Below are 12,085 nucleotides of genomic sequence, written 5' to 3'. Positions count from 1 at the left end.
ACACGAGTAATAGTTTTATTTGTATGGCATTTTTTATGTACAAGTACAAAACGCTCAGTTACAGTAAAGCTTAAACAGTCTTAAAAAATTAAAAGTACAATATGTCACATACTGTGATAGTGAGGATAACTCACATATGAATACCTCAAAGTGTCTTTAAAGAGATCATGTACATGTACATGTTTACCAGCAGACTCAATTGAGGTCAACCAATCTACAAGGCAAGAATTTAGTTCAGATCTCAATCTGTTAGTGTGGCAAGTTTTAGTGTGCAATATTTGTATCGAGGGTGAGTCAGGCACAGGAGTGAGGGAGAAAATACATTATGTTGATGCAATGACATTTAAGAGTCCTGCTCTGACGCTTACAAAAAAACAGCACAGCAGTGACAAAATGATTGAATGACATTGAAAACTCACACTCACAGATAAAATCAGTGATTTTCTCACATGTTCTTAATATCCATAGAGGAGAAATATGCTCCCAAAAGCTCCACATTCATGAGCTGTTTACCATAAAGCCAGGGAAGTAAAGGAAGTTTGATCGTTTCCTGCATCGAGCAGCCTTTCATATCAGACCATCCCTAAATGCACAATTGTTTGTTGTGCATCATTGGCCTACTCATTTTATCATATATTGTTTTAAACCAAAAAATATCATAATTAAATTTTATGGAATTTTTATGGTTTATGGTAGGCTGCGTTTTATGGATTTAACTTTCATCTTATTTTTTTTTTTTCTTGCAAAACTTGTGAAAAACAAACAAATGATACTTTCTGTCCAACACTGTCACAATCAGCACATATTAGGGTCTGTGCACACCGAGCATTTTCCAGGCAGAAAAAAAGCTGGCTGTGCCCTTTGGGAATGCTTGCATGTGCTCCGAGAGGAAAAGAATGACACATCTGTCTTGTCTCTATCAAAAAAATCTGTCGACATGTCAGCTGTATGACGAACACTGCTGTTATTTTTTTTTACTGTACCTTTTGAATTCTGATTGTTTATTTCCAAATCAAACACAGAGCAGAGAGATGTGGCTACAAGACAAGACCCGTAGTAGAGAAAACTAGAGGAATATCATATTTAGAAAAAATGCAGGTGACATTAACATTGGCTTTCTGAAATGTAAATTATTTTACACTGCACAAAGGTGGAGCGCTTGAAAAAAGACGCTGGGGGCTGCACTTTTTTTCTCCAGGCGGCTGCCTGCTGCTGTTGTTTTCTTGTTGAAAAGAAGACCCTGGCGTGAGACCTTAGGCTTTAACGGTATAATCTCAAACTATTAGAGGGTCCAGTACATTTGCATTTGAACTTGCTGGGTTGCTTAAAAAACAAACAAACATGAAACAGGTTTGAACCTCTGAGTGACATAAACAACCTAAAGGAAGCGTCATCAAGACTGTGTAAACAAAGAGCTAAGAACGAGTAAGTTAGAGGGAGTTCGACTTCAGTCTTTTCTTTTTAAATGTCATTACTCAATTATATATACTGTATGTCAAGATACATTTGATTTCTGCTCATTCTTGTGTATCTTTGTTTTAACAGTCAATACAAAAAACGAGTCTGACGCTCAACTCAATTAGTCTTTATGTGTGCTCAGTTAAAGTCAACACCTTAAAGTATTAACTAATCAAGAAGAGATAATAAACCAGGCGGTGCTGGTCAGTTTGGAAAGCCCTACAAACATGCAAAAACCAGCGGTACAATCATTCAGAAGCAACAAAAGCTTCTGTTACTACAGAATCTTACTAGTGGAATTTACTGATGTGTCTGTTTCTGTCCCCAGTCTGAGTGAAGGTCTGTCCACAGTGGGGGCAGGAATACGGCCTCTCCCCTGTGTGTATCCTCATGTGAACATTCAGTTTGTCTTTGCTAATGAAGCGTTTGCTGCAGCACGTGCAGGCGTACGGTTTGTCCCCCGTGTGATAGCGCTGGTGCATTTTCAGCTCCGTCATGCGGCCGTAAGTCCTGCCACACTCTGGACACTCGTAACTAGGACGCACCTCCAAGTGCTGCCTGCTGTGCAGCCGCAGCCCGCTGGATGACCTGAAGGTCTTGTTGCACTGTGAGCACTGGAAGGGTTTCTCCCCGGTGTGGATGTGGGCGTGCAGCTTGAGGCTGGCAGCCGAGGGGAAGCCGTTGCCGCAGATGGAGCAGAGGTGGGGTCTCTCTCCTGTGTGGATGCTCAGGTGCTTATCCAACTTGTTCTTGTTCAGGAAGGTCTTGCCGCAGATGGGGCAGTTCAGCGGCTGCTCGCCCTCGTGTGAGATCATGTGGTCTGTCAGCTCAATCAGAGAAGTGAAGGCACTGTCACACCGAGTGCACGAGTATGGCCGCTGCTTCTTGAATTTCCTGTGTTTGAGGCAGTGTTGCTCTAGATCTTCCTTCTCCTCAAAGGTCTCAATACAACAGGTGCACTGGTAAGGTCTTTCTTCCGTATGAGTCCGCAGGTGATACTTAAAAGCTGTAAGCTGTAGAAAGACGCTGTCACAGTGTGGACATCTGGACTCTCGTCTGTCGTGGACCATGATATGCCTTTTATAGTGAGACAGTTTGATGAAGCGTTTACGGCACAGTGAGCAGTAGTACTGCTCGTTCTGGTGGGCCTGCTCATGCTTTTTCAGCGCATACTCCACCTTGAACTTCTTACCACAAGTGTTGCATGTGTACGTCTTTTCATGAACCCCCATGTGCGCCTCAAGCTCTTCAGGACTACTGAACTTTTTGTCACATTTTGGACAAGTCCCACTGTTTTCTTTTACGTGAACCTCCAAGTGTTTGTTGAGGTCTTCTGGGAAAGCAAAAGTCTTCTGACAATCGGGACACGTGTAACACTCGCTATTCGACGCTTTGCGATGGCTCATTATGTGTCTTTTCAAATGATACATTCTACCAAATACTTTCCCGCAGTCGGCACAGACAAGGCTTCGAGGGTTATTAATTTTCTTGTGTATTTTGAGATGACTCACAAGCGCAGACTTGTCCTTGAATTGTTTATCACAAGCGAGACACGTTAGGCCTTCGACAGCGTGAGTTCTCTTGTGTGCTTTCAGTTCAAGCCAGCTACTTAAACTCTTCCCACATTTAGGACAGATGTACTGGCCGAGGTCGTGCTTGTTCCTTAGATGTCTGGTCATGTGGTAGGACTGGCTGAAGGTCAAAGAGCAGACTGGGCAGCTGAACGGTTTCTCCTTGGTGTGAGTTCTCATGTGTCTGGCAAGTTTGTTTGAGCCCCGGAATCGTCTGTTGGGACACAGGGGACAGACGTGCTCCTTGGATTTTGTCTTAGTCGTGACTTTTTCTTTGTCTGCATCTCTGTCTTCAGATTCAGCTTCATGTGTGTCCTCATTTTCAGTCTTAAACATAACTTCAGGCTCTTTTTCCTGAGAGTCACTGTGACAAATGTCATCGGTAATCTCAGGAACATCATCATTGCCAGCATCACTGTCATGATATTCTCCCGCCGATGATTGGGTTATTTCACCATCATTCATCTCATCACTTTCCTGGGACTTCTGTCCCTCTATCTGGTTTGACTGATCTTTGCTGTGTGATAACAAATGAGTAAAATACGCTCCTTCCTTTGTAAACTCTTCATGACAAACGGGACACGACTGAACTCTTGGTCCGTGTGTTCTTTTGTGACTCTGCAGCTCCGAGTAGGTCTCTAAACTTTTCCCACATGTGGAGCAGATGTGAGGGCCTGCACTGTGCTGGTTCCTCATGTGTCGCGTCATGTGATACGACTGGCTGAAAGTGGTCGCACAGACGGGGCAGTTGAATGGTTTCTCCTTGGTGTGCGTCCGCATGTGTCGGGCGAGCTTGTGTGCGTCTCTGAAGCGTCTGTTGTCACAAATGGGACAGTAGGGACCTTTCAGTTTAGTCACAGACGTGACAAAGTCTTCGTCTTCTTCATCATCGTCGTCGTCATCTTCATCAACGTCATCGCTTGCTTTTTCAGAAACGTCCTCTTCCATCCTCTGCGACACTGACACGGCTGAATCATCCTCTTCCGTGGTATTACTGTGTTTATCACAAGTCCGATTAGTCTCATCAGTCTTCTTCGAACGGTCTTGCACATTGTCGCTGTAATACAGCGTATCGTTCATGTAATAATAACTGTCTTTGTATCTTGATGGTCTTGGTGAGATTTTAGACGTACATGGTTCAGTTTTACTATTTGCCCGCCTCTCTTCTTTTCGAGGTCGACCCCTTTTGGCCTTTTTTTGAACAGGAGGGTCAAACGCATCTCCGACACCAACACTGACTGTTGTATTACTGGATATATCACAAGCCAAATTCCTCTTATCACCATTATTAAAATGTTCGTCCTCAGTGCCACTATGATACAGCGTATCATCCATGTAATAATAGTCGTCTTTGCATCTCGATGGCCTTGGTTTGATTTTAGTCAAGAGTGATTCAGTTTTAATTTTTGCCCTTCTCTCCCCTTTCCGAGGTCGTCCTCTTTTGGCCTTTTTTTGAACCGGGGGATCGAAATCGTCTTCGATGTCCACGCTGACCTCGTGAATACCGAACAGTTCACTTTTGTCAGACTCGACCTCTTTACCAATGACTAGTGCTCTATGCAAGGTCAGCGTCGCCCTCTCCAACAGCAGCCTCTCTTTGAGCAGAGGGCAGTGTGTTTTCTTGATCAGCTGATCCAGGATACATTGTTCTTGTGAGTCTTCAACGTTGCACGGCCTCAGCAGCTCTTCTAACGCAGACACAAACTGATCAACGGTCTCTTCGGGGGCCTGAGCCCTCTGGTGAAATTTGAGACGATACATCTGAGAGGTCTGATCAGAGCTGAAGTGAGCAGTCAGCGCTGAAACGGCCTCTGCATACACAGTTTCACTTTGGATCAGTGTTGTAAATATACGCTGACCCTCCGGACCGAGGCAGTTCTGCAAGAGCAAGCATTTACTGGAGTCACTGAGCTCGTGTTCGTTGAGCGCTTCAACATAGTGTTCAAAAGCTTTAAGCCACTTGTGCCAAGACATAGAGGGGTTTCCCTGCACAGCTAAGAAAGGTGGAGGTGGGGACAGGATTATTAGTAGTGGTTCTGGCAGAGGCTCCAAGGAGACGTCTTGTTTTGCCACTTCATCATTGACGTCAACGATCACTTCCCCCATCGTGAGTTTTTGGTGTGTTTTTTGACACTAAGGCTGAATGTTTTTCTCCTTTAGCTGGGCTCAGAGTCACTGACTTAAGATGTCACCCATGTTGGTTTGTGTTCAGGCTTCCAATGTTTCATCTCACTCTCAGTCAATCTAGGAAAACTGGGAGAAAAACAAAAATACATTTTAGGCTCAATTTTTTTGGTAATCACTTGCTGTTGCACCACAATAAACATTTAATTTACAGTTTAAAAAGGCACACCTAACTAAAAGTAATGCAATTCTTTAAAAACTACAGTTTCTAAATAGTATGAAACAACTGCAATTAGAGATACTTTCAAAACAAAAACTCACTAAAACCAGACAATTGTGTGGAACTGTTTACCAATTTTCAAATCAGTTTGAATATACACGGAAAAGGGAATGAAAGAGGAAGAAAACCTTGTACAAAACAGCAACAATGTTTCTCTTTGTATCTAGTATTACACCATATTTCTGTAACATAATTTGTAATCTCTCTGGCAAAGTGTTTTTGTGTTGTGTTGTGTATCTGTATTGTATGTAATGTGTTGTGCTGTCATTGTAGTTTGTCTTTAAAAAAACAAACAAACAGATACACACATTTCAGGCTCAATTTTTTTAGTAATCACTTTCTGTTGTACCACATTAAATATTCATTAAATTAAATTTTAGGAAACGACTGCAATTAGAGATACTTTCCAAACAAAAACTCACTAAAACAAGACAATTGTGTGGAACCGTTTACCACTTTTGCAGAAACTAACAACCTGGTATATTAAACCGTGAGGTGTGATCATGTTGAGAGGAAGACACAACATTGACAAAAACTTAAACCATCCGAAACAAACAGAACAGTGCCCTGTCAAAAGACGTTTTCATTTAACTCTTGAGGTAAGAAGGAGAGGGACAGCATTAAAACACCTTTCCTAAACTAAAGGTTAATAAAAGCCATGTCGAAACCTACCCTCACATAAAGAAGAAAACAGGACTTTTGTATTTAAGTATTGCAGCTTTTCAATATAACCTCTGAGTGTTACCGCCACAGTATTGAGATTGGGGCCCCTGTCAGGGGGGTGGGGCCCTGTCAGGAGGGTTGGGGGGCTCCTGTCAGGGGGGTGGGGCCCTGTCAGGAGGGTTGGGGGGCTCCTGTCAGGGGGGTGGGGCCCTGTCAGGAGGGTTGGGGGGCTCCTGTCAGGAGGGTTGGGGGCCCCTGTCAGGGGTTTGGGGGCCACTGAGGAGGGTCAGGAATTCACGTTTCAAAGCCAGGTTTGAACTGTTGTTTGGAGGCTTTTGTTTCGCCACGTCCAATAATATTGCATACAATACAATGATTTAAGATTGTATACACAAAAAAAGAATCACAGTAAACTGAAAATGACACAATTACGACCACATAGTTGTGCTGACGGTCACAAGCCGTCTTATCTCAGCGACGATGAACCCACATTTTCTAAGTTAATATTTCATGGCACAGCTAAGTCACAGTATTATCAAGATGACTTGTAATAAGACAAAACTCACCAAACCAAAGTGGGTCACAAGTCACGACGAGTCCAGGTAGAAGCTAACGTTAGCCAGCTCTGTAACGGCAGCCTCATTTAAGAGCCGTGTGGAGCAAAAAGAGACGATATGATGTGCAGATACAGCTGCGCGATGTTTTAACCTTCATGTCGTTTCGATTCTTGTGTTTTAAACGTTAAGATATGACTCCAAAACATTGAAAGGCAAAGCATGAAGTGGAAAACATATCCGCCATGCTGACTGTTCTTCTTCTGCACATTATAATTCCCTGTGTATGTTTATTTTTAATAACGACCTACAGCGCCCCATGCTGGTTGGGAAACAAATTACAGCGGCCATTCAACCAAACCCCTGTTGAAATTAGCAGTACGTTGATAATTGATAATTGATAATTTATTTTTACAGTCTATGGTTGATAATCATAGGCCGAGCAATATCACACGACACAGAGTGATGTTGCTCTGAATATCGTCAGTAGCCTACATATCAACCTTGAGTGTGATATTACTTTTATACAACAGTAAATAATGGAACAAATTAAAAAACCTACAACAGATTATTTTTGTAACTCCACCAACTCAACTACTTCCACGAGCTGGAACTAGACTGTTGCCAAGCAACGATAACATTGTTATCTACTGCACTCTTGCTACTCTGTTCATGCCCATGGTTACCACAGAGCAGAGCTATTTGTAGTATAAACCTTTACTTGTAAGTTAAAAGAAATTTCTTTGTCATGAAACCCATGAAATTGAAGTCTGTTGTGTGATTCGGAGGTATGAGATTGATCAATCAATAAACACACTGTCAGCTATAAATGTTAATTTTATTGAAAAACGTATTCAGAATTCCTTGCTTGAGAGGAGTAATACTTATTGTTAAAAGTCCTGGTGATGTTGTAATGCCTATTTTGCAATCAGATTGCATGGACAGAACGAGCTGTTAAAAGAAAATATATCAAACTCTCACATTCAGTCTAATTACCTTCAAGATCAATTGATTAGCAACATGATGATTGGGCTAAGAAGTCCTGTTAACAATTGAATATGAATACATTTTGTCCCAGTCCACATACAGCACAAACACTAGTGGTAGGGCTTTAATATAAAAAATTGTTCTGATTTTTTTTATCCCATACTCCTCTTATTCTCCATGTTTATAACGAGTAAGATCCCCATGTAACATTTTAGTATTTTTTTAAAGTATTTTATATTTTCATTCATTATTTTGTATGATTTAAGCTATTTTTAAACTTTGCAGTTGACTTTTTTTAAATCCAGAATCTATTTGAAACCATGCATTTATTTGTGTACAAATTCTGCTTTTGTTTTGCTGCCGCATAATCAATTAAAGCAATGATTGACATCTAAAAGCTGTTTAACTGCACCAACTATTTCAATCAACTATTTTCAGTTTACCTCTATTTTATTATAGCAGAGGCAGAAATATCAGGAAAACAAACAAACAATAAAAGCTAAAAAAAAAAGGTATATTACACATAAAATCCCTTTTGTACTTTAGGTAAACACACCCTTTATTTAATATAACGTGGCAGTTTTTTAGGAGTTTGCACTTTGAGTTATCTCTTACACAATATTCAATAATTCAACTAAAGGCCATTTTCCTAAATGCAGGATTTTATTCAAGGAAAATCAACCTAAGTCTCAAAGAGGCTCTTAAATACTGAAATACTGCGATCTTGATCTCAATAGGTCAGAAACCTATTTAAATAAAAGTTACATAAAAACAAAGACACCCTGTTAAACAATGACCATTTATTCACTCACTGTATGAAACTCCAAACAAAGTTTGACAGAGTGAGGAAGGAGAATTTTTAAATTATACATGAGAAAAAAATGTACAATGACTTCTGTGTGCACTTGAAGAGAGGTACAAAGTACACGTGTCGGCTTGGATGCAGACTAAAGGGCTCTATGGTTAAACGTTCACTCACTCAGTTCAAACAAGAAATGATCTTAAAATATACTGTTATGCTGCTTCACAATCACTTCACTGCTGCTGCTGATGATTATTAATGTTTAACAATCTTCTCTTCATCTTTTCCACTCTTATTAGACAGTGTAGCTGACGACTTCCTCCAATGCAGTTTTCCTAATATTTCCTTTGAATTACAAAAAACATGGTCAAACTAACCACAACAGCACACACGTAGAAAGGGTTTCCCTGTACAAAATCCATCTTAAAAATACAAACCGACATACAATGGCACACTTTTCTTTGCAGTGAACAATAGAGAGATGAACACATGTCAGACTCAAACACACATTCAAACTTGTAAAAAATGAAATTTGGACAGGATTAAAATGAAATGTGTGGGATTGGGCTCAGTGCAAGTTTTATGGCTTGGGAGGCCGTGGATTAAGTGACGCTGACAACAGGCAGTAGACAGTAAAAAAAATTGTTTTTCATATATTTCTACCTTAAATATCACATTGCTTTCAGAAACCACTCTCACTGAGAGTGCCTTAAACTGTGAGAACCCTCCTGTCTCACTCGTGCTCCATCCAGGATCAAGTTCAAATAAACTGATTATTGATTGTTATCTTTTTATTTTTTTTCCTGTGTGGTGTTTTTTTTTTTAAAGCTGACATCTCTGTGTGTGCACAAGAACCAGTCTGTCGACGAAAGTTGCTCTCCTTTGTGTCTTTTAATAATCCTCCTCATCCTTAAAGTTCATCTCTTCTGATAGGCCCGAGGGCGTGTCTGTGAGTTTGTGCACTTCAGTGTAAATACAGAAAGGATGAAGCATTGTGCAGTAGTTTCAGGTTCCACCTGCTCGAGGTTGGATTCTCTCTTCGACATTGACACAAAAAGACTGAAGTAGTCCAAGCTTTAAGCTCTCCATGGCAAGTCTCTGGAACAGGCATGATTTCTGGTGAGTGTAAGAGTAATTGTGTGTGAGCACAGTGACACAGAGTCGTAAAAGAGTAGGAGAGCGACTCACACTCGCTCTACGACACAGTGAGGATCTTAGTGAACAAGGGGAGAAGGCAAGTGAGAAGTGTAGGTTTAGTCTTTGGGGCCTTCAGGGCTGTTTTGTGACCAGTCCGTCCCACGTCTCCCCCACCTTGTCCCCCCCCCCCACTACAAGTTTCCTCTCCTCTAGTTCAGACACACACCGGCCCTCCATCCTTCATTTCGTGTACATGTGTGTTTACATTTGTGCAGATTATGTCTCCACAGTCAAACAAAGGAAGAGAATCCTGTCACAGGCGTACGGGATCCCGGCGGGTTGGTGTTAGGGTTGACATGTGTGTGCGCAGGCTGCCCTGTGGGTGTGTACGCACCACCTGTGCTGTGCTGGGTGACCACTGTCTGGTAGTAGGGCTCTGTGTCTGCAGTGGCACACTCCTCGTAAGGAAAAGGATTGCTAACAGCTTTAAGGCCTTTGGGCTGCCGCTTCCACGAGTTGTAGTAGGTGGGGTCACTCATGTAGTGGTTGACAAACGAGTGTTTGGGCTGCTCGTCTTCATAGTCGCTGTCTGTTAACTGGGGATGCAAACACATTTTTTTGTTAATATTTCACCCAACATTTTCACATTCTCGACATTTCCCTTTTCTGGCTTACATCACATCATAAAAAACTCCAGTTCTACTTAATATTGACTTAACATTCACAATATGTATGACTGGACTGTTTAAATAACTTCCACAAATGAGTGTGAATGCAAGATTGAACTGACTTTATTTTTCTCTTTGATACATTTCAAAATAATCAAAAGTTTGTGGTCAAACAGTTACACCAAGTAAAATGTAGCTGATTATTATTTAGCTGTTGCTAAAATGGAATTGTTATTTTGGAGGTGAAACATGTCTAAGATGTGGACATTAATGTTACATGATCAGCCTTCAAAGGCATATGTCATGTTTGTAGTGTGTTTAAGTTAATCTTTTTTTTTTTTAACAGTTATATGACATTTCTCCAATACATAAACTACCATATGACCCATTGACAGCAGGCCAATAAATGAAGAGAGACAGACAGAGAGAGAGAGAGAGAGAGAGAGAGAGAGAGAGAGAGAGAGAGAGAGAGCTACCTCAGACTCAGAGACCTCAGTTGGTTTCTCAGTGAGTGTGGTGCTCTCCGTCAGCGCAGCTCCGTTATAGTTGTTACAAATGTCTTCGTCAGAGTAGTGAAGAACTCCTGGACTCGGCCTGGGAGGAGACCTGAACACACACACACACACACACACACATTAACAATGTAACATCTAAATAAATACAAGTGTGCTCAACAAAGATGGGTGTGTGTCTTTGTGAGTGGATGAGAGTGTACACACCTGGTGCCATTCTTTTTCAGGAAGGAGTTCTTGGTGTTGAGAGTTCTGCTGTTGAGCTCCAGAGCCGTGAACCCTCCATTGTCCAGCGTCACTGACTCCTCTGCTGTAGACAGGTGCTTTGCTGGAGGAAAACAAAATAATGCTTTCAGAGCAAAATCAAAATCGAGAGCATGTTTTTGTGACAATGAAAGGCAAATGAAAGCAGAAAGCATACTGTGGCATCTTTTAATTTATTCGCCAACAACCATAAATCGAGACAAAACGTTAAAACATCTTATTTTCTGTTGTTCCCTGCATCCTGATCATTCTCTCCTCTTATTTGTGTTCGTTCAATCACCCTGCCTGCTGCAGCGCCTCCTCATGGTGTTTCATCGGCTCACTGCCCAGAGGTTGTGCCAAGGTTTCCCTGGCAGCTCTGATTAACAGCTGTCCTGATGTAACCTGCACGTGTAAGTGCTAACCTTGAATTACAGATGTTGTCATGTGCACACACACACACACACACACACACACACACACACACACACACACACACACACACACACACAAAAATGGCGGTCAGTGCACTGCTGCAGTTACAACTGAGGACATCAGGACATCACTCGAAGCCTGAGAGGAGGAGACACTGATAAAACCAGGAGGAACGCTTTAGAAGAGAGGCTGGGATAAACGTCCCCCCACAAAAGTATTTTCATGTCCTGAGGAGGAAGGCGTTTATCACTAATATTGTTGAGTTCTTTTTGGGGCGGCAGTAGCTCAGTCTGTAGGGACTTGGGTTGGGAACCGGAGGGTCGCCGGTTCAAGTCCCAGCACGGACCAAGTCCGGAAACTGGTCTGGTAGCTGGAGAGGTGCCAGTCCATTTCCTGAGCACTGCCGAGGTGCCCCTGAGCAAGGCACCGAACCCCAAAACTGCTCTGGAGCGCCCGCTGTGGGCAGTCCCCTCACTCTGAGACCTCTCCATTAATGCATGTCACTAGAACCCTGTTTGTGTATGAGTGTGTATCTCGGCCTATGTGTGTGTTAGACAGAGTGTAAAAAACCGAATTTCCCCTCGTGGGATTAATAAAGTGTAAATTATTATTATTATTATTATTAAGACACTGACGCCTGGAGTTTCTGAC

At 41.9% G+C, this 12,085-nt stretch overlaps 2 protein-coding genes across 6 annotated transcripts in view; both read right to left on the bottom strand.

Annotated features, from left to right (window-relative positions):
* On the bottom strand, positions 1-7,041 carry LOC306820649 (uncharacterized protein). Of its 3 annotated transcripts, XM_079338563.1 has the most exons (3): positions 6,958-7,041; positions 6,663-6,721; positions 1-5,273 (listed from the first exon to the last, which is right to left on the bottom strand). In XM_079338563.1, the coding sequence occupies exon 3, from the start codon at positions 5,133-5,135 to the stop codon at positions 1,749-1,751; it is 3,387 nt and encodes a 1,128-aa protein (XP_079194689.1). In that variant the 5' UTR covers positions 5,136-5,273; positions 6,663-6,721; positions 6,958-7,041; the 3' UTR covers positions 1-1,748. The 3 variants fall into 3 exon arrangements, with proteins under 3 accessions (XP_079194689.1, XP_079194690.1, XP_079194688.1); XM_079338564.1 differs by lacking the exon at positions 6,663-6,721; XM_079338562.1 differs by lacking the exon at positions 6,958-7,041 and having other exon boundaries at positions 6,663-6,951.
* A 1,376-nt stretch (positions 7,042-8,417) lies between these two features.
* The window catches only part of LOC306820646 (protein sidekick-1-like), a 190,070-nt gene continuing 186,402 nt past the window's right edge, over positions 8,418-12,085 (bottom strand). For 2 of the 3 annotated variants that reach the window (XM_079338554.1, XM_079338556.1), the window contains 3 exons: positions 10,964-11,084; positions 10,721-10,850; positions 8,418-10,172 (listed from right to left, as the gene is read on the bottom strand). In XM_079338554.1, coding sequence (XP_079194680.1) covers positions 9,867-10,172; positions 10,721-10,850; positions 10,964-11,084 — 557 coding nt within the window. In that variant the 3' untranslated portion in view covers positions 8,418-9,866. The remainder of the gene's footprint in view (positions 10,173-10,720; positions 10,851-10,963; positions 11,085-12,085) is intronic. The other variant, XM_079338555.1, reaches the window with a different exon arrangement.

Source organism: Symphodus melops (genome assembly GCF_947650265.1).
Source record: "Symphodus melops genome assembly, chromosome: 2".
NCBI classification, from domain to species: Eukaryota; Metazoa; Chordata; class Actinopteri; order Labriformes; family Labridae; genus Symphodus; species Symphodus melops.
Note: the sequence above shows the minus strand (reverse complement) of the source record. Positions and strands in the feature narration are given on the sequence as shown.